The 27337-nt window shown below is 36.2% G+C and overlaps 1 protein-coding gene across 1 annotated transcript in view; it reads left to right on the top strand.

Moving 5' to 3' along the window:
• LOC132096118 (glypican-1-like) overlaps positions 1-27337 on the top strand; it is a 72281-nt gene that overhangs the window by 31826 nt on the left and 13118 nt on the right. Inside the window, exons 2-3 of the mRNA XM_059501303.1 lie at positions 16453-16611; positions 24007-24398. Coding sequence (XP_059357286.1) covers positions 16453-16611; positions 24007-24398 — 551 coding nt within the window. The remainder of the gene's footprint in view (positions 1-16452; positions 16612-24006; positions 24399-27337) is intronic.

Here is a 27337-nt window from a genome sequence, read left to right as displayed (position 1 = left end):
AGACTTTGCCCCTGGTATGGCCAAAGCATTCTTATACCCTCGAGCGGGTCATGTTCCTAAAGTTCCCTCTGTTACTCCACAACCCATAGTACTGCAGGCCTTCTGCCCTCCTCCCTTTCGGGAGCCAGACCAGGAGAAGCTAAACTGTATGTGTCCAGTTCGAGCGCTGGACGCATACATCCACAGAGCTGCCCTGTGGAGAAAATCTTACCAATTGCTTGTTTGCTACGGTCTTCCTAAAAAGGGTTTTCCTGCCTCTAAGCAGACCCTTAGTCGTTGGATAGTCGAGGCTATCAACGTATCCTATGAGTCCTCTGGTCTTCCCCTTCCTTTGGGAGCCAAGGCTCACTCCACTCGGGGTATGGCTGCCTCTAAGGCCTCTCTAGCAGGTGTGTCCCTCTTGGACATCTGCAACGCTGCGGGATGATCCACGCCCTCTACATTTGCCAGATTTTATGACCTTGATATGCGAGCCACTCCGGGCTCTTCTGTTCTCTCGTCTTAGCTGTGCTCTTTGGATACACACTAGGCAGGGATTTGGAAGTCTGGCAGCGTGGGCACATCGTTTCCCAAAGCGATTGACGCAGCTCGAGTTCCTGAAAAGGAACATCTCAAGGTTACGAATGTAACCCTGGTTCCTTGAAGGAACGAGACGCTGCGTCGCAGAGCCATACTCCCAGCATCCCTGCCGGCACTTGCTTCCCTACTCGAAGCTGAAGCCAGCTGCGTGCCAGGTGCCCTTATAGCTTCCTGGTCGCTACGTCACCCTGCCCGTGACGTCACGCCCTTCCATTGGAAAGATTGCACACGATATTTAGAGTATGTCTCGTCAGGGACGTTCCCCAAAGCGCTTGACGCAGCAGTTCTTTCATCTTGGCTGAGATTTCAACGTTGTTAAGGGAAAGGATGAAGCTAAATGTTTAGTTCTTGTCACATGACCTGCGGTGCGCTTGCGGCATTCTGAAAGTTGAGATGTTTTTAACTCAATGTGGTGCGGACGCGCCTGGAAAAAACGGGTGCGTCGCACCACGTGCGAACTTGAGCACGAAACTTGAGCGCGAAATGTGAACGGCTCCTAAGAACTGCGGTCTTCTACAGTACTTCAAATATGCCGTGGAGAATCACAGAAAGTGGCCGAATTCAAGAACACTGTTGCAGCATCTCTCAAGTAACGAATAAACACCGCTAACTTGGAGAATGCAGTGAAAACTCCTCTTCTCTGCCCTAGACCCTCAGCACAAACATCTCAGGTTTCACGATGAAAACATGAGAGAAGTAAGAAAAAAAAACTTTTTGAAAATTATCAGAACATTTTCCTTGATGCGAGTGGTGCGGATGCAGCCGCCGTCACCAACGATGAAGAGGATGCAATGCCCACTCGTCGGAAAAGGCTGAGCCAGTTCTTCAGCGATGATTACAGAGAGTCCAGCCGAGATGAGTGGGAACAGTTCTTGCTGGAGCCATGTATTCCACCAGATGAGGATCCCATTCAGTGGTGAAACGAAAACACGTAGCGCTTCACAAAACTTATTCGCTTAGCACACCATTATTTGTGAGTCCCGCCAACGTCTGTGCCGTCAGAGCGCGTTTTCTCCGCGGTCGGCCTTATTGTTAACAGACTAAGGAGCCAACTTTCCCCCGATCATGTTTACATACCCGTGTTTCTTAACAAGAACATGTAAAACAATAGAAAAAAAGCAAAAAAGACTTGCTGACAGTTTAAAAGTTTCAAAGTTAAGTGGAGGCTACGTTCTACAATAGCCTAATTGCTGCAGGCTGCTTTACGTTTTTTCTTTGTTCACTTTTTTTTTTTTTTTTGCTTTTAATCTGTACTTTTGTTTGTTTGCACAAATTGTTAAAGGTTTTCAGCTACAAAACACGATGTGTAATGTTCAAGCTTATTGTGTGTAAGCTTGTTCAAAATTACGGAAACAATAAATGTTGCTGAAAAATAACGTCTGTCTCATTAAACTTAATTTAAATAAATGAATATTCGAATATTCGTTTTTTGTGAGCTCAAATATTCGAATGTGATATTTGCAGAAAACGCCCATCCCTAGTTTTCTGATAATCTGATAATGCCTTTAGTGACAAATAACAGTGTAGCAATCCTTGGTAGCTGTTTTTCAGATAATGTAAAAATCTAATCAAGATGCTCTGTTGTTCTCTAAAGATGCTGCTGGAAATTATTTTCCAATAAGGTTTACAGATATTTACCAGATATGAACTTAAAGCAGAGCCCTGTTGGCAATACAGAAATGTGGCTGGGGTTAGTTAGGAACTTGAATTTTTTTTCCCCAAGTGCAAGACACAATCTCTCTAAAATTCATGGCCATAGGCGAGAGAGAGAGAGAAAGAGATGGAAAGAGAAAAATGGGCATTAGAACAACAGATCAGTACCTGAACACTGAAGCAGGAATGTAGTTTTTAAAACGAAAGTGGGATAAAAAGAGATACAAAGGGGGAGACGGTGAGAGAGATGGGCATTCATGCCTTTCAACCTTCTGTTGATGAAAAGCTTCCTTTCAGTGCAACTATGAAAGAGGGATTAGGGAGAAGTGGATGGTGAGAAAGAACATTGCATTCCTCTAAACGCTGCCCCCATTCATCTGTCTAAACACCTTAATTTACTCCCTGTACCTCAACGCTGTCTGTGCGCTCATGAAAAAAAAATATTAAGAAAGCTGAAATTGAACATGTTGCCATTCCTTATCTACTATTCCTATTTTTCTGTACTTTTGTCTCTGTGTAGCTTTGTTAATGTGAGTGGTGCCATGTGTGAAAGAAACCGTTTGTAACCGTGACTGAAAGATTACATATGCAGGTAGAGTAGTCGCTCTGGCCACACTTAGAAATTATGGTTTTATGGTTATGGGTTTTATTCATCATGGCTGCAATAAACAAAAGTATCAGTAGACACAATGCTAAAACTTTTGATCAGGATAAAGATGTGTACATATTTGTTATTTTTATTTTAAATATTTTATATTGTTTTCATTTAGTACTGCCGTTCAGAAACAGAATATGCTTACATGTTTCCTAGAAGACAAAATAAGTCAAATTTAACTTGATCTTTAAGTTCAAAAAGTTTTCACCCCACCACACTCTAAGTGTGTGCAATAGTGAATGTTTGAACCTATTGAAATTCGAGTTGTGTGTGAAACTCTCAGCTGTCATCAATGTGAAAAGATGGATCTCAAAAATCATACAGTCACTGCTGGAAAGGGTTCAGATATGCAAAAGATGCTAACCAAAGAAGCAGGACCTGGAGGATTTTTCTGAAGAACAGTGGGCAGTTTAACTGTTCATGAACAGCTATTACAAAATAAAAATGGATCATCTTTGTACTCAATTGAGTCAAAGTAGTGAAAGCCACAAGGTTTGAGGTATTTTTCATGTCCATGGCATAATTGGTTTAAAACCTGAAATACTTTAGGTCGGTGTTTTGTTCAAACCCCTAGTTCATAGTATGAACAAAAATAATACTGATGATTGCCTTAGCCAGCACCACCAATTATAGACTGCAGACTTTCTTAATGCTCCAGCTATCTAATATCACTCTCCTGAGGATTTTCTCGAGAATGGCTTCGTTCATCAATATCAACCTCATTTCCTTTTAATGAACTCATTTTACCTTCTAGATAATGCCAGAGTGCCGTCTCTTCATTAATCATTATAGGCAAATAAACAAATGTGTGCCTGCTGAGGCCTAAAACCATGACCAGACGGTCTGTTTCAATGATCTTTGACCTCCACTTGTATCTCAAAAAGCTGTGAAGTTTAGAATTCTTGGATCCATGGAGTGTGAACTGCAGCGTATATATATATATATATATATGACCCCTGTTAGAAAGTGTGAATGATGTGTGTTAAAGCAATTTGAAAACTTTAAATTGGATTGTACTCAGGCAGAGACAGGGACAGATGAACTCTTGTGGTCCCTTGGATACTGTGTGTGTGTGTTATTGCATGTACCGGCCTGATAGGACAGGCTGGTATGATGCCTGGCTCCTAGTCGCCCGGTCGAGCAGCATTTCGGACTGAATGCACCCAGCTTCCTATTTGACTTCTGCTCTCATTCACATCTTAATTTGTGATGTTATGCCAGTTGACTAATCAATCAAAATATTAGATTTAATTTCTCACTTTTAGGGTTGGGCAATGTCTACAAATTTGGCATCGGACGATGTCTACAGTGAAACATCACGATGGATGATGACGCGAGCGGAGGGAGGTTGGGTTTTTGTTGGTGTTGTTACCGAGGCGTGAATCCTTATAAGAGAAACAACTAACGATTCCTAACACAGTGTCTACACCGGATGTGAGCTGTGACGTGACAAAATACTATAGAACCACTGATCTAAAAAAGAGATTTATTATATATAGATCGGTCAATATATATTGATAATCAGTGATGTTGTCTACACTGGATGTGGCAAGGCGTGGCACCACAAATCCCTGACAGTCAACTAATGCTGCGTTCTATTTATGACTTGCTGACACAAATTTCAAATAATTTAATGGTCGCTTTGTTTCGTCCAGTGTAGACAGTCTTAAGCTGATGCAGCGCGCCGCTACACAACAACAGTTGCATTCAGTGTAGACACTGTGTAAGTAGAGATGACTGAGGACGATGGTCAATGATTTGCAGATCCTCAGTATCACTGACAAACATATTGCGAATCTTGTAAGTGATGGGGGGAGGGGGATCACGATGCCAGCTCAACATCATGATGTTTATCAGCCGATGGCATCGTCTATCGGCCCAACCCTACTCACTGTGTTAAAGATGCTGTTGTTTATTCACTAAAATGTTATTTAATTGATATCTGTTGCTTGCAAATTACATCTGGCGTATGGAATTTAAAGAACGGGAAGACTGAATTCTTGAACACTTATAGATGATTCTAGCAGGAGAGTGTCAGAGTGTGTCAGATTTCTTGAGCTAATCCTCAGCGTTCATGCCAGAGCTTGTTCAATATCACTCAAAGACGCACATTGTGCTGAAATATCACATTATGACCCCACATGAGTCAGCAGCATGGGTCCTATGACTGTGTCCCAGGTTTCTTTGTGTCAGATGCCCATGTGGCGGTGAGATGCACACTCTTATGGGTCAATGTGGGCATAGGCTACAATGGATGACCTTTGGAAAAACAAGGAGTGTGACATCACTTCCTGTGTGCTATGACTGTTTAAATATTCTGAATGTTTTAAAAAGCAGCTGTTTATGCTTAAGTCTGTTTTTCCCCATCTCATTAGATATCATCCAATTAGATATTCCTGTATTTAATTAAATAGTTTTTCCTATTGTATCTACGGTATCCTAATTTACTAAAATAAAAATTTTAAACTGCAAATTGTCTAAAAAGCATTTAAAGCGTTTTTGTTGACATAATGGGTCAGTAATTTTATGTTATAACTGGTGTCCCTAGAAATTAATACTCTTATTCAGTAAGGATGCAAGAATGAAATTGATCACAAGGGACAGTAAAGACATTTATTATGTTGTAAAAGATTTATATTTCAAATTCAATTAAGCAACACAACTGTTGTCAACATTGATATTAATAAGAAATCGTTTTTGAGCACCAAATCAGCATATTAAAATTTTTTCTGAAAGAGACATTGTGATTTTATAGAAATGTTATACAGTTTGTTGTAGAAAACAGTTATTTTAAATTGTAATAATATTTCACAATATTGTTTTTACTTTATTTTACAGGTCCCTTTTGAAGTGTATTTTACTTATATTACATTTAAAACAATAAGTCATAAATACATAAATATTATTTATGAATGTTGTTTTTGTTTCAAAAAGGCTGTCCTGCTTTGTGCCTGACAGACTGAAGAATAGCAACATCCAACATGCTAATACCAAACTCTACAATGGTACAGTTGATACCAATTTGCTACAAAATACAAAAACAATTTTGAACACCAACATCCAGAACACCTTAGCAATACCCTCACAACCACCCACACTAACACTAACAAGCCATAGATGCTGTTGTAGTTGAAAGAAAAACTCTTAACGGATTGTCTTATGATATGTCCAGGCTTTAGCCTGTTCAGTTAGCGCTCCTGTGCTCTCATATACCATAGTAATTCATCTGCAAACTGGCAGAACCCCATCACAGTTCCGTCCTGACAGCTAAATTATATTTGCCTTCACCTCTCATTTATATCTCCTGAGGTGAGACGATGAATATTTCAGTTTTCCAGAGTGTATTTAAGTCTGCCTGGATGAACATGATTCCTGCCCGCTGGGTGTTAAATATTGGAATGGAGTTGTTTCTGTATTGGGGAAACAAAGGCTAGTGAATGTTACTTGAATCTGCATATGAACAGACACATAACCCTCGGGACACAGAGATAGCTGTTGTAATTTACACACACACACACACACACACACACACACACACACACACACACACACACACACACACACTCACACACTCACACACTCACACACACACACACACACATATTTAACGTGACCCCACCTCAGGCTATCAGTAAGATGGAGCGTATCCCACCCACACGGGCACAAAGGAATATGTGTGTGTGTGAGAGAGGATACAAATGTGTATTTTGAGATGTCGTCTCTGTGGAGGTCACGATTGGGAGGGAGAATTTATTGCTCAGAGGTTGCTCCTCCAAAGTCCAGAAGACTTAATTTAGGTTATTCTAAGTTTTTTTTTTTTTTTGACACCTACTGTTTTTTTTTTTTAATTCTTAATTTAAAATGAATCAACGAATAAAGTAAAAAAAAAAAAAAGGTTAAAAAAAAAATGTGTACATGTTAATGTTGATTGGTGATTTTGTACACATTCCTATACACTTTAATCAGTTTAAATTAAAAATAAATTTATGCATTTAGCAGACGCTTTTATCCAAAGCAACTTACAGTGCATTCAGGCTATCAACTTTTACCTATCATGTGTTCCCGGGGAATCAAACCCCCGACCTTGCGCTTGATAACACAATGCTCTACAAATTGAGCCACAGGAACACAATACAGTTTGATTTTTATGTTGACCAAGGTTGCATTTATTTGATCAAAAATAGCTTAAACAGAAAAATTTAGTTATAATTGAGTAATTGAGATATATTCTCATTAAAACTTTTCTCATTTATGCAAATTATTCTTCATTTTATTTTCCTTTCAGGTTATTTCTTCTCTCTGTGGGTGTCAGATTTGACTTATTCAAACCTTTTTTCAATGCCTTGTATTTCTTTCACTAAAACTCAGTCTAATTCCTATTTCAAACACACATATAGTCAAGTGAGCTGGCAGTGTTTGGGGCGCCTGTGAATCTGCTCTGTTGAGAAAGAGCTGACAGTTTCGTGCAAAAGCAGAGAGAGAGAGAGAGAGAGAGAGAGAAAGAGAGCAAAAAGAGTAGGAAACAGACAGACAGGCTGATGCATAAAGGGAAAAATGGCATTAAACAAGACGAGGTTTGCACTTGCTCTGATCCAGCCCGAGGTGCTGAGATGTTCCAGACAAACACAAATCTGTGCATGCATGTGATTCATCAGTCACTGGTGACTGATGTGGGTGTTGTGTTGAAAGAGTGAAGAACAGAACGGATGAAAGAAAGACAGCTGAGTTGTGTTTTTTGTGCCCTTACTTCATGATGGGACCACAGTGTCTGCTGATTCATGGACAGCTGCTCTAGGCCTTACAGACTAGAAAGTTATTTGACAAGAGCCATGTACGGTCCAACTTATCCAGTTGCTGAATGTGCTATACTATACATGTATATTTCAATCAGCCAGACAGTCTTTGTCATTAACAAACATTCTAAACAAATACGATTCTTTATAGAATATGCTAGATTTAGAAACATTATTATTTGTCTTACACAGTCAAAAACACAAAGTTGGGCTGGTTAGCATGTCCCAGTTAGCCCCTGCAAGGATATTTTATAACTACTGTACACTATCTGGAAAAGCATATTCCTCAGCCATTTCAATTTAGATGTGTATTTGACAATTAACATTATAAATACATATTTTATAACTTGTATTGTAAAATTCTAATATATATATATATATATATATATGTATATATACAAGTAATTTATGAATTTTCATTTTCTTGTATCATTTTGTTCTCTCTTGATAGCATTTAAGATTGAATATCTCGATAATGTATCAATTTTTTTATATTTTCTGATTATTATAAATGTATTAAATTATTAATAATGAATTTGCATTTTATAATTCAATCTGTTCTTCTGCATATATCTATATCTATGAAAATAGTATTTGTAAAATAAGCATAAAATATATTTATTATAGTTTTCATATACTGATAGCATTCCAATTATGTATCTAGCTAATGTATACAGTATATGGTTGTGGTGGTCCACTGCATCCTGTTCAAACTAGCACCTAATTGGCTTGGGTGGGCAGTTGCACCATGCAAACTGAGATAATACAGTCATTTTGTGGGTGTGTTTGCACCATAACCCGATTTACATTCGTTCTTGATGAATACTTCCTTTGTAGCTCAGCAACAAGGTTCACTAAACAGCAGACTGTTCTGACTCTCCCAGACACACACACCAAATCACACAACTCCAAAATATCTCATGCTGTCAAAACACACAAAGACACAGAGGGGATTGACTTTTCCAGTAGTCTGTGTCTGTAATGAATGTTAAAACAAAAGCAGAAGGAACGGATTAACCAAAGCCCATCTGTAGATGAGGTCAAGGACCGTCCCCTCGTGTTCATTTTTCTCAGCTCTAAATTACCCCTTCACCTTTTTGTCATGAAAACAAGGATTTTCATGCTCAGTGGGAGGAAAAGAGTTCAGTGTACTGTGTAGACAGTTTGTAGTCCACTGAGAACATGTGAACTTTTTAAATTGTTACAAAATGTAAATGACTCAAAGAATGCTGAAAGTGGGATGATTTTATTGCAATCATTTGCACTCGAACATATGACTGTCCTCATTTAAATATCATTTACATATGGTTAACGTCATATTTATATCTCAATGCCTATAGGCCTAGAATTGCATGTTGAATTTAACATAAAAAAACAAGACTGTGAGGGATATATTTAGATTATTTACAATAGCACAAACTGTATAAACCTCATATAATTTATATAACCCACAACTTGTAAAACTGTTATATGGAGTTGTTGTCAACTGAGGGTGTTTTTCCGAAAGATGTTTCTTCAGCTGAACAATTGGCATGTTGTAAACAACAGTACAATCTATTGAATACACTGTACTTCAATTCCTCACAGCCTCATTTTCATTCCTGTCAAAAAATGAAATATGCCACTATCCTGCCTAAGGTCTATTCAGTGTTTAACAACTTTTACCACAACAATAGATCAGCAACAGACATGGAAATATAGAAAATTTTTCATGCTACTAAAAGTGTGCTGCATAAACCTTTTTAGACACACCAGATGCATTGTAATTCATCCGGTGTGTTTGTGGCTCAGTGCTTCATTCAGAAAATGGGACAACAGGTACAGTATGAGAAGTGAATCAACATGCGCAAAAGCAGGTTAGTGTGTAAATGTAGGGCACTGGTACTCACCTGCGCAGTGGCAGCTGAGCGCATTAGACTCTGATTCAGATCCATGTCAGTGTCCCTGAAGAACTGTCCCACAGGGAGTCCAGCTGCGTCTCACTCACTTTCACCACTAATATTCCACCACTGAAAAGATACGTAGCTTGCCTAAGTTGCCTTGTATTTTGCATTCAGGACTATGCAAAGAGATATTTTTTGAGAGAATCCCTCAATTATTTATCTAGGAAAATTTGTGAATGAATAACTCTCGTATCATCATTCAAAACTGAATTATGCAACATCTGACAGTGTTTCCCCCCCCTCGTTTTCTCAACTTATCATATTTTTTGTTCGGTTCATTTCTCAGATCCCTCATTTATGCTGTTAAATGCCTGCTGATGAGGCTGCATGTGAAAAGCTGTCCAGTCAGCTCAGCTGAAGTGATTTTTGCTTGTGATTCTAGATAGGGGAGACAGATGCATGCAGCTGGATCAGAAATCCAGATTCCTCTCTGGAAAACTTAATGATCTGAATGTCATCTCAGCATTACCCGTCTGTTTAACAGGGCCTGCTGTAAGTGACGTGTAGTGTTCTTTTGTACTGAGCTGAAACCGGAAAGAGTTTTTGACACTAAACAGAAAATGTTCCCATCCTCTAACTTTTGAAAGAGTGGCTTTCGCACAGGTTGGATATCAGTGACATGAAATATTATGTATCACTGATGTTTCATATCCATCAGTGACACAACGAACAGTGCCATGTTTGATTTGAGGAGAATAAGGACAGTTCATCACATTTTATTCATTACCCATTTTTTGTCACATAAAAATATACTTTTAAATTTTTTTATTTATTCAAATTAAGTCATTGTGATTGATTTCTGTGTAAAACAGTGTTGGGGAAAGTTACTTTTAAAATGAATGCATTACAAAAAAGGTAACTAAATAGCGATACTGCATTACATTACTTTTCTTATCTGGGCAAGGCTTGCTTGTTTGTTTTTAATATAAAAGTTTTATTTTTGTCCCTTTCATACATAATTATTTTTTTTATTATTATTATTAATACATCTCAGGCTGAAATGTAAATTCTCATATCTACTGTAGAGGGCGCAGCTCAAACAGCCGTCAGTCAATATATGGGAAAAAAGTAACCGCCATTGCTTATTTGAAAAATAATATTTTCTTCCAATATTTTCTTGTAATTTAAGAAGTAACATGAATTTGAATGTGAATACTTGAAAAAAATTAATGTGATTACGTAACTTGCATTACTTGTATCTACTTTGTGCAATTTTGGTCTAAAGAAATCTCGCATTTTGGATGTTTGTGTATATTTTCTACTGATCATGGGACCCATCCACCCCCCCCCCCCCCCTCGCCCAAGTGTGTTAGTTGAATTTGTAGGAAATAATCACAGAGAGATAAAGGCTGTGATCCAGCAGCAGACAGGAAAATGTTACAGTGATAATCCTGTGTTTAGTTTTACACACCGGATCATCTGTCCTGTCTCTCTGCCCACCACGCTATATCTCACTGATACTGAATGCCAGTGTGTGTGTGTGTGTGTCTGTTCAGGCTTCATTTCTAAACCCTGCTGTAATCCATCATGTTCCTGATAACTCTCTCTCTCTGTGTGTGTGTGTGTGTGTGTGTGACGGGAACTGTGTGTGGGTGGGATTTCTGTCTGGCTTTTATTTAATGATGCATCTTACTAGAATGGGTCACATCTTTCAACTTCCTATCGTATGATATCTCAACTTCCTCTCATCTGTTTTGCGAGGCCAAAAATACTCTGGTGTACATATATGACTGAGCTGTGCTCTGCTAAGATTGCGAGATGCGAGAACAGGTGTGGTTAGCATCATCCAGTTAGCCCCTGCTGGTAGAAGTTGTAACTACATCATTTGGAACCAAAAATTTTTGTACAGTGAATTGACATCTATTTAAAACAATATAATGCACTATATGAAAGTTTGAGGCTGGAATTTATATTTTTACTCAGCAAGCATGCATTAAATTGATCAAATGTGAGATATTACAGGAAAAATTTTTTTACATCAAAGGTTCCTGAAAAAATGCAACACTGTTGCCCCAAATTTCTCAGATTTTATTAAACTATATTAAGCAGCAGAACTGTTTTCAACATTGATAATAACAAGGAATGTTTCTTGAGCACTAAATCAGAATTATAATGATTTTTGAAGGATCATGTGACACTGAAGACTGCTGAAATTTCAGCTTTGCCTCCCAGAAATTAATAACATTATACAATTTATAAAGAAAAAATGGTGAATTTAAATTGTAATAATATTCGACAATATGACTGTTTTTAATGCAGCCATGGTGTGCATAATGGACTTCTTTTAAAAAACACTTTGAAAGATCTTACCAACCCCAAATTTTAGAATAACAGTGTATTACTGATGCCACCATTTTACCGTGGTACATCCAGAACACTTCTGTGTAAGTAGTAAATAGTTAGGTCCTGTAGGATGTGTGTGTATATGGATGAGTGATGCTATCAAATGATGCGTCCCATTTTTCCCAGACTTCAAATGCCCTTGTTAATGCAAGACAAGCAGCTTCACATTTGCAGTTATTTGCAGTGGATCGTTAAGAGAAATGCACACCGCTGGCAAACTCATTTATCAGATACCTCTGAAATGCAATTGTGTTTTGGTGTGAGGGCTCTTGTCTTGTATTGATTGGGTGGTGAAGAGCTAGCGTGTTAAATGTTTCATATCAGATCACTCAGATAAAGTGTCCTTGCTTATAAATCATTCTGTGTGTGTGTGTACTGTATGTGAGACATTTGCAAACTTAGACATGCTACTGAATGTCATCGGCTTTACGTACATTTTCTCTAGCATGCATTGACCTTATCATTAATCATGCTCCTGTAATCTCAGCTAAGCATGTGTTGAAGTTAAAATAATTACTGAAATGTCTTCCTTATAGTTGAAAACAACCCACTTTACATTTAGAAACAGCTTGTTTCTCTGTTTTATAACAGTGTGAAGCATCTTCCTCAGGATGTGTAAATGGGCTAAATGCTAAGCTAATTGTCCAGGGGTTTGTGCAGTGCTCTTGTAGCAATGCTAAGAATGAAATAGTTGGGAAATTAAAAGTAATAATTGTGTTAACTTTAAAACATTAATATTTAAATAGAAAACATGTTTTAAATTGTAATAATATTTCACAAAATGACTGTTTTTACATGTTTTTTTTATTTAGCCTTGATGAGCATAAAAGACTTCAAAAACCTTTAGAAATCTTACCAACTGAAAACTTACCAACATTCACGTGACATAAAGGAAGGGAGGAAATTCACTCTGGGAATGTACATAAATGTCCTTCTTTGAGGGTTTTCTTTAAGACAGATATCCATAATCACTTCCTTTTGAATGTGGTAATGCTATAGTTACTGCTACTCATACAGTCTGCAGGCTTTGTGTGTTTCATTTGATGTTTTATCTGTGTAACTGCTTTTGAAGTGAACATTTCCTTCCTCTCCCTGGTCAAATTAACTCTCTCATCTCCCTCAGCCCATCTCTCTCTCTCTCTCTCTCTCTCTCTCTCTCTCTCTCTCTCTCTCTCTCTCTCTCTCTCTCTCTCTCTCTCTCTCTCTCTCTCTCTCTCTCTCTCTCTCTCTCTCTCTCTCTCTCTCTCTCTCTCTCTCTCTCTCTCTCTCTCTCTCTTTCACACTCACTCACACCCCACAAACACAGTTAGAGGGTCTTTTGGATTCTCATTCTGTGCTCTAATCGGATTCTAATAGGAGTTTTCCTCCCTAGAGTTCTCTGATAAGTTAATGGTCTGTGAATTGGTCTTTCTTCAATCTCCAGTCTCACTATGTGTGTGTGTGTTAGTGGGCCATGAGAGACCTTAGAGGGGAAAAACACCACCGGCTTTACTCACCATTTTAAATGCTGTTATTAGAGGTCACATAAGGTCTCTCTCTCTCTTATTTTAGTTTGCACTAGGCTGAAACCAGAAGATGTTTACAAGATGTTTATATGTATCCAGTTTTACCTACAGAGTAATCAATTTTATATTAACTCTAATTTACTGAGGTGGAATAGAACTCCAGTCCAGCTCACTTTAATGAGAGATGTGCTTTATTGATCTCTGAGGGGTAATTTAGCAAGCACACAGTGAATCTGAATCGAACAGGGGTTGCTGCGGCTGATTACTAACTGCCAAAAGATCACAGAAAACGGTTTGCCACCTCTGCAACAGTGTATTTTCCTGTGTGTCTGTGTATATTTAAACCTGATGAAATAGGCTGTTAAAATATTAAAGGGTAAATGATAATGTTAATCTCAGTAAATCTTGAGCTTGTAGTGTATACATTATCATTATAAAGCAACATTAATTCAATCAATATTTAATTAAAATAAATCAATTCTTTCCTACCATTTCTTATGATCAGAATGGCCATTTTTATTATATTTTATTTCATTTCATTTCATTTTAAACTTTTTCCATAGTTTGAAATAAATGGCAATCGGAATCATTTATTTATTTATTGTTTTATTTATTGTTTTATTTATTTATATATTTTATTGAATAAAATTGTATCATATATCATATTTATATATATATATATATATATATATATATATACAGTATCTGATGTAATCAGCCTGGTTTCTCTTATATTAGCACTGTTTTGGACAGATTGTTTGAATGCATTAAATCAGCTCAAAGCGATCTGATTGCAAGCGGAGTAGCAAAATTGGGTTAAAGGGTTAGAATAGAAATTGTACTTCATTAATTTTGTTTTAATTTCATTAAGCTATTTTAATGGGTTAAGTATTGTAAAATCAATGAATCAATGCATTAAAGGAATAGTTCACCTAAAAATAATTATATATATGTATATATATATATATATATATATATATATATATATATATATATATATATATATATATATATATATATATATATATATGTGTGTGTGTGTGTGTGTGTGTCTGTGTGTGTGTTTTCCCGAGCATTAATTTATTTCAAACTTTTCCATGCTGTGAAGTAAATGCCAACAATCTGAATCATGTTAACTATTTTTATTTATTTATTCATTTATTTATTTATTTTGCCATTTTGTAAAATAAATGAGAATCTAAACATTTTTTCTTGACAATGTTATTTTGAACCTGAATTTTAACTAATTATTTTATTTTATTTTGTTACTATGTGAATTAATATTTTCCCTTGACAGAATGCTATTTTTAATCTCTTATTTAATTTAATTTTATTTTATTTTATTTAAAAATACATTTTAATGTGAATGCCCTTGCTGACTGTCAGTCCACAGCCTCACAAAATAAATCACAATGAATCCCATCCCTTCCATATTAATTAGTTCACAGCAACACATTTTGTCAGATCCATGTTTTCTGTTTTCTTTGGGATGCGCTGGATGTTAGAGGCCAAACACATTGATTGTGTGGGTTTCATCAAGTGTTCAAGTGCCTGTAAACCTTATTGAGCAGTAACATTAAGCTCTGATAAGACCTGCATTAAATTTAATCAGTTTGCTGTGTGCTTTTATATGTCATAGTGGAAAATGAACTGTGCTGCTGGAGTCTCTCTCTCTCTCTCTCTCTCTCTCTCTCTCTCTCTCTCTCTCTCTCTCTCTCTCTCTCTCTCTCTCTCTCTCTCTGGCCTTGGATTGTAGAAAAGGCTCAGGATAGAAATGGCTGACAGCCCAGCTCATTAGAAAAAGAATCCTGTCTCTGACAGAGTGTACTCTCACCCGCTGACAAACACACGTGTGCGCACACACACAAGTCATAGGTAGAGACTCACGTTTTTGACACTGACAACCATCCTGGCAAAACACACAAGATATACACACTAACACGAAAATGCACAGTGGACCAAGTTAGCTTATATAAGAATGATGTGGTTTGCTAATTGTGTTTCAATAAACCATTGTTTATTGCTTAAATATGAGTCATCTATCTATATTGCTTCTGAACTATTCATTTCTAAAAGAGAGGCAATAATAAAAATAATAATAATTGATTATTTGTCATTAAAAAAAGTTTATTTTGTATTGTTTGTACAATATTGTTTTTGTTATAAATAATAGTACAAAATAAAATTGGAAATAGAAATAAAATAGAAACCATTTTTTAAATGATACAATAATAATAATAATTTATAAAGAATAACTAATTTCTTTGTACGCTACTGAGCTGGACATTGTCTTACAGAGTTTTAATATCAGTTGACCGTGTCATCACTTCTGTAGTAAATATTTGACAAAACACAGGGCTGAACAGCAGTCTATTGAGTGGAAATTTTTAATTACTATTTATCCCCTCCCCCTTCCCCTCCAACCCCCTTGTCATAAAAATCGTTTGTACTGTCTTATGTAACTGTGCTGTGATGTTCAGCTGTCAGTCATAGAGCTGACACATTCAGAGCTTTAACGCGGAGGGTTGATTTATATCTCTATACATATTTTTATTTCTCATAAGATTGATTGACTGATAATATTCACTAGGAAAATACTTAATCTTATATATAAATATAATATGTCTGTACACCACCATCTGCTACTGCCTTCTAAAACAGCACAAATCACAATCGTGTGTGTGTGTGTGTGTGTTTGTGTGTGTGTGTGCGCACAGACTAATACTGCTTCAGAGAGCATGTGTCTGTGCTCAGATTAGGTCAGAGATCCGTGTGTAATTACAGTTCACTGATCACTGTAGTAAACCAGTGTAAGCCTATTACTTTCTTTCTTTCTTTCTTTCTTTCTTTCTTTCTTTCTTTCTTTCTTTCTTATGGTTATATGGATGAATGAATAAACAGATGGATGTTGATCATTGATAGTCAAATGCATTTCTACTGAGGGTCATGTTAACATTGTTAATGGTCTCTCTCTGTCTCAGGTGAGCACCTGCAGGTTTGTTCTCAGGGTTACACCTGCTGCACGTCTGGGATGGAGGAGAACCTTCTGAACCTGAGCCAACGAGAGTTTGAGACTCATGTGAAGGAGTCTGGACGCACCTTACAGGCCTCTCTCAACAGCCAGTACAAGAGCTTTGATGGTGAGTTACACCTAAATGACATCACTTGACACATGCAGCATGCAGCTTTCCATCAGTTCGCTTTGACTAAAGCTTGTTGAGAAACTGATGCTTTGTTTGTCTGTACAGATCTGTGTTCTGGTATCTCAGAACGCTGATAAAACTTCCTAACAATGTTAGACAGATGGTCTCTCTGTAGGTGTGTGTGTGTGTGTGTGTGTAGTAGCAGCGTGAATTTCTCAGTCACACTCATGCCTGTGAGTATCAATGTTATTCACATCTTTTACCTGAGTGATTGTGTTTGGAGAAGCAGAGATCAGGGCCTACAAGTAAATGTTTTGACAGCATCAAACTTTCACTTGTCTTACGATAATGTGTATAATGTCTGTATATATATTATGTAGATACTTTTTTTCTCACAATCTTTCTCTGGCTTTATAATCTTATCTTTCTCCCTCACTCTGTGTAGGCGTTTTAATCAGTGTTTTTTGCTTTTTGTGTAGATTGGTGTGTGTGGGTGTGATTTGTTTTGATTAGTTCTGTCTGTTAGGAAGAGACAACTTCTCAATGATATCAAATCATGCTTTACACAATTAAATGCATTAAGTATGTGTTTTGCTGTTTTGGATGTGTGAATCGTAAAAAAAAAATTGCATGAAAAAATTAAGCTTAAGATTTCAATAATATTATTAAAGCTGCAAGCAGCGATGTACGGGCCCCTCGCACCTGGGCTCACCGCCAGGGAGTGGCTTTAGTAAAAAGGTGAAAGGTGAGAAATATGCATTTAAAGTGATAAATACTGTATAAGTGAAATAAATCAAAGTATATTCCATATATGTGCCAATCTTCCTGTTGCCAGCAGATGGCGCTATCATTATAATGGAATATTGGCCTTCAGATGTGTTCAGGCCAGGACTCTTATCAAACATGTGAAGTTTGGGGAAGATCGGACATTTTATGCCTAAGTTACAACAACTTCTATTCCCATGGCGAGATATCAAATTTTGTCACAGCGCCATGGACATGCCCTTTAACAAAAACTCAAGATCTCCACAATGTAACATTGCAAAGAACTTTAGATTAGGCCGACCAAAATAAAATGTTGATGTCATTAAATTTCTAGGAGTAGTTTTGTACAACGTAAAACATGTCACTTCCTGTTGCCAGCAGGTGGCGCTATGGCTATAACTGAATATGGGCATGTAGATCTGTTCAGGTCAGGAGTCTTATCAAACAAGTGAAGTTTGGTGCAGATTGGATATTGTATGTTGGAGTTATAGCAACTTCCTTTTTCATGGTGAAACATCACAATTTGTCAGGCCGCCACGGACACGCCCTTAAACGAAAACTCAAGTCCTTCGCAATTTAACATCGCAAAGGTCTTTAGATTACACTGACAAACTTTGGTGTTTATCTGAATAAATCTCTAGGAGGAGTTCGTTAAAGTACAACCCCTGAAAATGGCAAAAACGACACCAATTTTGCAGAGAAAATTCAAAATAACCAACTTCCTGTTGGGTTTAGAATTTCCTACCAAGAGACTTTTTTGTAGATATTGGTGTGTTATATGGTTGTACTGATTTTCGTACATGTACGTGAAATGGAGCTCGAGGCACGCTGTTTGTTTGAAATATGATTGGAATGGTTCTTGATATTAAGCGGTGTCATCAAAATCAAAGATTAAAATTATGCTTGCTTCCGAAGGGGAGACTTTGCACCCCTAATCTTGAGCTTGGCCAAATATAGCAGTTTAATTATTTTATTCCTTGGCAAGAAAACATTTTATAATGCTATGAGGACTAGAATGGAGGACAGGCAGAATATGTAGCAATGTTCAAAGCTTTTGTAAAATCTAGAATCATTGTTGAATTTGAATGTTACAAACTGCTGAAATTTCACTCTATTACTGGGATTTTGTACAGATGGTGACTTTGCTACTTAAAGTTGAAAAAAGTCAGTGTCTCTGTCGTTCTGGAGCTTATAAGTGCCAATTTAGGGTTTTAAAGCATGTCTGTGCCAGTTTACCTCCAGGAGTCCTGAGTGTGTCTCTGTGTATATAAACAAACTCTCTCACACACACATAATGTGGTGTGTTTGTGGTGAGAATGCTTGAACTGTGATTATTTCCCAAGTGCTGTGGCACAGGGAGGAGATCTGGTCAGTGTGTGTTTCCCAGCATGAATTATGCTTGGCACAGTAAGCCGCTATGGTGGATTATACCCAGGGTGTTTGTTAGTGTATGTGTGTCTGTGTGTTTCTGTACTTGTGTGTCTGTGGTTGTCTGTGTGAAGCTATTTATGTAAGATTTGAAAGACTAAAGGCATTAACAGTGCAATATGTGACAAGATTTTGTGCAAACATAATAAAACAGGCTCTCTGAATCATGTGTGCTGTCATAGACATGGCCATTTGTTTCCAGTTCTCATCCCTTACTGTCTGGAAAAGAGATCAATTTACAGCAAATTGGGGCTAAGACTCTGAAATAATAAATCTCAGATGTTGTTGTCATTTCTAAATTGATTTCAGGTTTTTTTTTCATTCTTTCTCTCACATTTTCCCTTATAATTTCAGTATAATAGCTTCATAATTAAAGAATTTAGAAGAGGAAATAGACAGCGAAGAGTCGCGTGAATGAGATTGTAATCTCTTGAGTATAATCCATCCATCCATCCATCAATTGTTCTCTCTCTATTGTTTGCTCTATCGTTTTATATGTCTTTCTATCCATCCATTGTTCTGTCTCTCTGTTGTTCTATCTATCCTTATATCCATCCACCCTTCCATCAGTCTGTCTCTCTGTTGTTCTATCTATCGTTCTATCTGTCTGTCTATCTAACCACCCATACATCCATTGTTCTGTCTTTCTGTTGTTCTATCTATTCTTCTATCTGTTCATCCACCCATTGGTCTGTCTGTCTGTTGTTCTATCTGTTCATCTACAGTATATGTCTATCCATCCATCATTCTGTCTCTTTGTTGTTTTATCTATTGTTCTGTCTGTCCATCCATCCATCCATCCATCCATCCATCCATCCATCCATCCATCCATCCATCCAACATTCAGTCATTTTGTTGTTCTATCTATTCTTCTATCTGTCTATCCACCCATCCATCATTCTGTTTCTTTTTTGTTACATATATTGTTCTATCCTTCTGTTTATCCATCGTCCATCATTCTGTCTCTCCTGTTCTTCTGTCCATCCATCCATCCATTGTTGTCTCTGTTGTTCTATCATTTCTTCTATCTATCCATCCATCCATCCATCCATCCATCCAATGTTTTATCTCTCTGTCATTCTATCTATTCTTTTTCTATCTATCCATCCATCCATAGACATATCCATCTATCCATCTATCATTCTGTCTCTCTGTCATTCAATCCATCAATTTTTCTGTCATCCACTTATGATCAATCATGTAATCTTGTTGTACACTCGTCCTCCTCTTTTTCAGTCAGTGTAGTTATTTTTGTCATCAGATGAGTCTTTAATTTGGATTTATGTTCTATGTGTTGAAAGGTTTTTCTCTAGGAAAGTGTTTTCTTTCTGGAATAGCTTTCTAGAATAGCACAGCTAAAACTACACTAGAGCATAATGAGCTGTTATGTGTCTGTTTTAGGAGGTTAAGTATGGCTGTCGATGTGTGTGTGTTCACAAAGAACAAAGAAACTGTAGGAACTATTTGTTAAAGGCCAATTTACACCTCTGATTATATTTAATTATAAAATCCCTTGCACACTGAGTTATACTATATTATATATATATATATATATATATTTTTGTGTGTGTGTGTGTGTGTGTGTTTGTTTGATTTTTCATATTTTTCATCCTTTCCTATCAAAATGCTTGCTACGGATGCGAAAACGCAAAAAATCGAACCTGGTCCGAACATTTTTTATGACAGACAAAGGTTTTGGAGGCAATGTGTAAATGTGATTGACACAAAGTGAGGTCTTATTTATTTTTTAACGGGTGAAAATTTCAGACGAGAATTTCGGACTGTGTGCAAAGACCTTAACTATCAAGCTTTAATCATCACTCTAATTCTCTATGAGGACTACACCACAGCTATAACAATAACACAAAGAAAAAATTTCAATGGAATCAATTTCGGAACAATTTTTCTAAAAGCTAAACAATAAAGTAATTGAGAGCCAAGCAGAAGCCACCCAACTTTAAAGAGCTTGAGCATTTAAAGCAGCAGGCGACAAATCTGAAGCACCCACTTATAATAAGCAGAATGTTATCGTCCATTGGTTTGGAAGCCAATATAGTTGGGGTTATAGTTAATGTTCCTGGTGTGAACTGGCCTTTAATTGTCATCCACTAGCAAAATATCATAAACGTTGTTTAGGAAAATATGACATCTTTAAAAGGTCCTCACACTAATACAGCTTCAAAGGTCTGTGTGTGCGTGCATTCATTTAAAATATTGAATAAAATGAGCGAGGGCTGGTGCTTCTTTAGTTCAGTCATTCAGCACTTTGTCAGAATGCACAAATACAATTACATGTAATCACATTCAAATCCCTCTCTTCTTTCATCCCTTCCTCTCTCTCTCTCTCCTCTCATTCCATCACTCTGTGGTCCCCAGCTGCTTGTCTCTCCATCATGGACTCGACCGCAAATTAACAGCCCGGCGTGTTCTGTTACGATGCTGCTGATATCATTACGCCCGCGCGCCTGTCAGAGAGATAGATAGAGGAGAGAGAGAACGAGAGAGAGAGTGCAAAGAAGGGTGTAGTGAGAGGGGTAAAGGGTCAGAGGAGTGTGACAGGAATATGAAGAACTGGGTATCTACCTTTCAGTTTCACTTTATTCAAAGTCTGGCTGTTTCCTCACCTCATACACTGACCCCCCCCCCCCCCCAAAAATAATGAGACACTTAAAATAGACATTCTATCATCATTTATGCACGTTCGTGTTGTTCCAAACCTGTATGACTTTCTTCTTTTGGAGGAACTCTAATGAAGAACCCAACAATCTGCATAATATCTTGTGTAAATGTAAAACTCTGACCTGTTTGGCACTTCAATATGTATATATATATATATATATATATATAAAATGTTTTTACATTATTTACAATATATTGTACAATAAAATATTTCTACTCTTTTCAATTTTAATATATTTTAAAATGTAATGTTTTCCTGTAATGTATTTTTTTAATGTTTTTTGTTTTGTTTTGTTTTGTTTTGTTTTGTTGAAATCATGATAATTTTATTCCAGGATTCCAGAATATATCAAATGATTTTTTTTCTTAGATAACAATAATAATAATATATAATATTATAAAATATAATAGATTTTTTATTAAAAAAAAAACATTATAAATGTCTTTACTATCACTTTTGATCAATTTATGCAGCGGTTCTCAAACATTTTTGAACATGCCTCCCTTTACACCTTAAAAAAAATCTGGCACCCGTTAAAATAATAACCCATTAAAATGATCAATATTGACATGAGTCATGTCCTTGTTTGTTTGCATTTTAATTTAACTGAATATATATTAATGTGGGAGGAACAATGAAACTGAACTTAAATTGTTTAAACAGTGATATTAATCTTATACATAAAAAAAATAGTTTGACATCAAAACTATTGTTCTGCCTTTTATAATGCAGAAAGAACAAATACACAAGGGCTGTAAGATTTGTGCCCCTGCAGGCTGTCGTGTTTGCAGACCATAAAAACCTGCATTTGGAGTGAAGACAGATTCACCTGCATCAGTGGTAACACACTTTTATTAAAATTAAAAGTGAGAAAAGTGTCCATTGAAGCGTGAAGAGAGAAAATGGATGTGGGGTTCTCATAGTGCAGGGGGACGTGAATGTGATGAGATTTAGATTAGAGTCCACTTCATTTCATTTCATAAAAAAAAAAAAAATACATAAAATACGCTGGAAAAAAAAATGACCAGTGATCTGTTTAATATAGATGTTTTGATAATAATAGATGAGTCTGTGCACATTGTTTTATGATTCATTTGTTTGGCCATTTCAAAATCATGATTAATGTGAACATATTCAGATATAGGACACAAAAAGGTCTTATTTATGGCATACTGTTCTGTATTTCATCATGAATGTATTAGTACAGACATAATCCCACTGGTGCAATGTCTCTGGATTTGAAAAAAGTGGTGTAGGTTTTAGAAAGATTAATTTTGACCTGGTTTGGGTTCACTGTTCTGATTTGTTGTGCTTCTGGTGTGTGTGTGTGTATTATAAATGTACAGACCAATGGCTGAATTTATACACTTTTATATACACTATCTTTCTGTACTTGAACACTCTCTCGTGGGTAATGTGGGATTGATTAATGTGTGACTGGGTTATTGTGAGTTGATGATATCACTGTTTTACATAACACAATTCATACTGATCGACTTTCCCTCTAGAATATTAGCATTTGTGTGTGTGTGTGTGTGTGTAAAAACTCATTCATATTTCTCTCATTGATTTCGTTTCAACTGACTATTGTCTATGATTACATTTTATCTATATAGACATATATATATATATATGTGTGTTTCAATTTGTCTTGTGATTTTATGTGGAGATAAATAGCTTTAAAAAACATTTTGGTTAATTTCCCTTCTGTTTCATAGATATAGTGCCTCATTCAAATCAGATTTATTATAATAATTATAAAGAATTACTGTTTTGAGTTGTTTGGCAAGGAAGCTTGTTTTTGCCACGGGATAAAAAATTTAAAAGGTAATTGTGACTTTTTATCTCACAATTCAGACTTTTTTATTGGAATTCTGAGTAAAGTGTTGCAAGATAAACTCCCAATTGCAAGAAATTGTGAGATACATTAAAAAGTCAAAATTACGAATTTTTTTATTTACAATTAGTTATCATAATCCCCCCCCCCCATGGCAGAAGCAGGCCTCCATAATTTGGCTTTTAATTTTTAAAAATGTTGCATAATATGAAGCAGTTTTTGCACTGATTTCAGACTTGTTAATTTTTAATGCGTAATCTTATATTTTGGGTGCATTCATCAAGTTCACAATAAAAAAGAAAATTATGAAATGCGATGATGTGCCTGACATCTGCTAAATGTTTTATTCAAAAATAGACAAGACTGAATGTAATTTATATGCTAATTGTTGTACTGAATGTAAATTTATCTATTAGTAATTATTGTAAAGGACAATCGAATTGAAATATATAGATGTGTGTGTGTGTGTGTGTGTGTATATATATATATATGATATTTTGAAATATATTATTATATTATTATATATTTCTTTTATTTTAAGTTTTCTATATAAAATATTGGTCACTGTCTACTGCCTTGTTGATTTAGAATAATGTTTTTTTTATTATTTTTTTATTAGGAATGCTACCCTTGAGCTTTCCGAATAGCTGCTCTAATGATGTTCTTGTCTATGTGTTTCCAGATTATTTCTTGGAGCTGTTGAACCGTTCTGAAGCATCGCTCCAAACCTCTTTCCAGACCGGGTTTGGACCTTTCTTCTCCCAAATCAAAAAGGTGTTTCAGGATCTGTACTCAGATCTCCGGCGCTACTACCGAGGGTCCAGTGTCAATCTCGAGGAGGTGCTGAATGAATTCTGGGCCCGTCTGCTGGAAAGACTCTTTAAAGCTTTAAACCCTCAGTACATTATTGGAGAGGAGTATCTGGAGTGCGTAGCCAAGCAGTCAGAAACACTAAAGCCGTTTGGAGATACACCGAGAGAGCTCAAGACCAAAATCACACGCACAGTCATTGCGGCCAGAACGTTTGCGCAGGGTCTGGTGATCAGCGGCGAAGCGGTCAGGAAGGTTTCACAGGTATACATATTCTCACCTTTTCATAACGTTTCCATAATATTTTGTCATGATCCTTATGCACATCAAAATCTTCAAGGGTATGGAAGGGTATGAGGTTGCATAAATAGTCATAAAATTTGCATTTTGCTCTGAACTATTCCTTTAAACATCAAATATGTTGTGATTTGCTGTGATTTCTTCACTTCATGCAGCAGGACAGAAAAATGTCTTGACACTGAAGAAGTTGTCTTGCGCCTGATTATAAATTTCAGAATAATTTCCTTCTCAGTATTCATTGCATTCATAATACATACCTGTGGCAATACACAAACCTTATATCTCCTACTAGAACCAAGAACACAAACTGACACACAAACACAAGTGCATGTTGAAGCGTAGCGGTAAACAGCGTAGGATCAATGCATCGGGAAAACAAGTACATACAATGAATGTACATACAAACACATACACACCCACACACGAACACACACTGCAACAAAAGTATTGTGTCTATCCAATTAATGCTGACAGTAGATGGAGATGCTCTCAGTGTAAAGAACAGCTACTGCTTTTATAGCTTCATCCTAAGTACACATTCATTTTCATGTAAAGGCAATTTATAGCTGTTTTCTTTGTAATACTTAGACACACGATCCTGTTTCCTTACCCAGTAAAAGTACCTGTATTTTCTGACATGGGAAACTTAGAAATGAAACCTAAAACAAACCACAGACATAGCGCCACGGCCCTGTTATATTGAGAGGAGACAGTAGTGATATATCAAACCAGTCTGACCTCATTCAGAGAGAACAAATCTAATTTTGATCTCAATTCAGATCCATTAAACAGCTTTTAAATATATTTATTAATACAATTTATTAAAACTACACAGATAATTATTGTAAAATAAATATAAAATTTGAAGAATAATATATTTTTATCAAAAGTTGCTGTTGTCTAAATGCTTGATGTAATAATAAAAAGTAATAAAACAACAACAATAATAATAATTTAAGGGAATAAATAATCATTATTAGTCGTAGTAGAAAAAGTAGTATAACATCAAACATTAATTTCTACTGAGTATATATATATAATTGAATCATGATCTGAATAATGTGATACAGTAAAATAAATCAGATTTCACAATGCTTATGTGAGAGAATACATATTTAGTGTTTGAACCAACAGCCATATGCCATATTCTTACAGTAAAAAAGTAAAAATGTAGCTTCTGCATTCTGGTAAGGTCTTCTCATTCTGTCCCTTCCAACTTCTAGTAACATAGAAAAACTTCACCCAGAAAAGAACATTATTTTGATCTTTCATTATTAACTCACCAGGTTTTGTTCCAAACCTGAGGTATAAGCCTTCCAAACCATGCTGAACCAAGCTGCTTGTTTCCATTCAAGGAAAACTGAGAGTGATTCACACAGTTCCACAAAGGCATAAACACATATTACATGATCACTGATAAAGAATAGATCTTTGATTTCTTTTTGTTGTTGCTGTCCACTTTGCTTCATCTGTTGTTTACTTCTCATTCTTTTCCTCCACTTTTCTTCACCCCTTCTCAGTTCTCTTCTCTCCTGAAATCTAAATGAGTAGTGAAGGGAACCTAACTCTGTGTCTGACCTCTTCAAAGTAAGTCAAGGTTGACAACACAGAGAAACTGCCAGCACTGCATAATGAAAAGGGCAATGTGTGTGTGTGTGTGTGTGTGTGTGTGTGTGTGTATAATAGAGGTGCGGGAAATGATTAATTTGCCAGTTCCGGTCTGTCCAATAGATGTCTTTTAACCCCATCGTGTAAGAGGAAAAGAACAATTCCAAAACCAGTTTACCATTTCTAAGAAAGCAGCACATGTTAAGTCAAGTCACCTTTGTTTATATAGTGATTTTTGTCAAGGCAGCTTAACAGTGTTAAACAGGAAAATAATGTTTCAATGATGCAAGATTATAAGTTAGTACAATTAGTTTTTGTACAGTGTGGTCACGATTTACTAAAACAAGAAAAGGTTTTAGAAATAAACTATTTTGTGTGCACACACCAAAGGGAGTTGTACGTTCTACCTTCGCTTTGTTCTCTTCTTCTGATGGTTTGGTTAAACATACTGTCCTATCTCTTGCGAGAAGTGATTGATTTGGAATGAGGCTGACATGGTTTCATTCTTTTATAACAGAAAGTTAATCTCTAGTATAGTGCTGTTTTGCTCCTATGTATACCTCCGCTTGCTTTCTGTTAAATAATCAGTCCTTCATTCTATTCCGCATAATTTAATCGTGCATTATTTTCACCAATTCCTTTAATGGATTGTTCCATTTTTAATGCAAGTTAAGCTGTATGTTAGTTACAACAGAAATTAATTTAGACTCATCGCTCAGTGTTTTTAAGCAATAATCGTGGTTTTAGTAACACAGTTTCACTAAAAGTAAACCAGGCCAACCTTCTGGAGGCTTTAAAAGCAGAAATATGAAGCACATTAATTAGTCAATAAAACAATAAAACTAATAACTTGAGCTAAGAATTAGCTTTTATTTTTTATAGGTTTAGTTTTTATTGTAATTTGTTATGTTTTTGTAATTTATATTAGATTTTGTTTATATGAGGTTTTTTTTCAGTCTTAATTTAAGTTTACAGTAGTTGCAGTTCTTTTATTTTTATTTAGTTCCAGTAAGTTGATCATTTTGCTGCTTCTCCTTTAAATGTATATTTTTGTCAATGCGACATTTCCATTTTTTTATTTTTACATCTGATATTTCTATACTATATCTATATATTTTTCCATGCTATAGAAGTCAGTGGGGACCAGCAACTGTTTGGTTAACACAATTCTTAAAAATATCTTCTTTTCTGTTTAACCTAGAACTCATAAAGGTTTGTAACAACTTTAGGGTGAGTAAACGATAACAGTTTTCACTTTTGTTGGTCATGTGATCTAAATAACCCTGCCACAATGA

Source organism: Carassius carassius, chromosome 20 (genome assembly GCF_963082965.1).
Source record: "Carassius carassius chromosome 20, fCarCar2.1, whole genome shotgun sequence".
Classification (NCBI taxonomy): Eukaryota; Metazoa; Chordata; class Actinopteri; order Cypriniformes; family Cyprinidae; genus Carassius; species Carassius carassius.
This window is presented reverse-complemented; position numbering and strand designations above follow the sequence as displayed.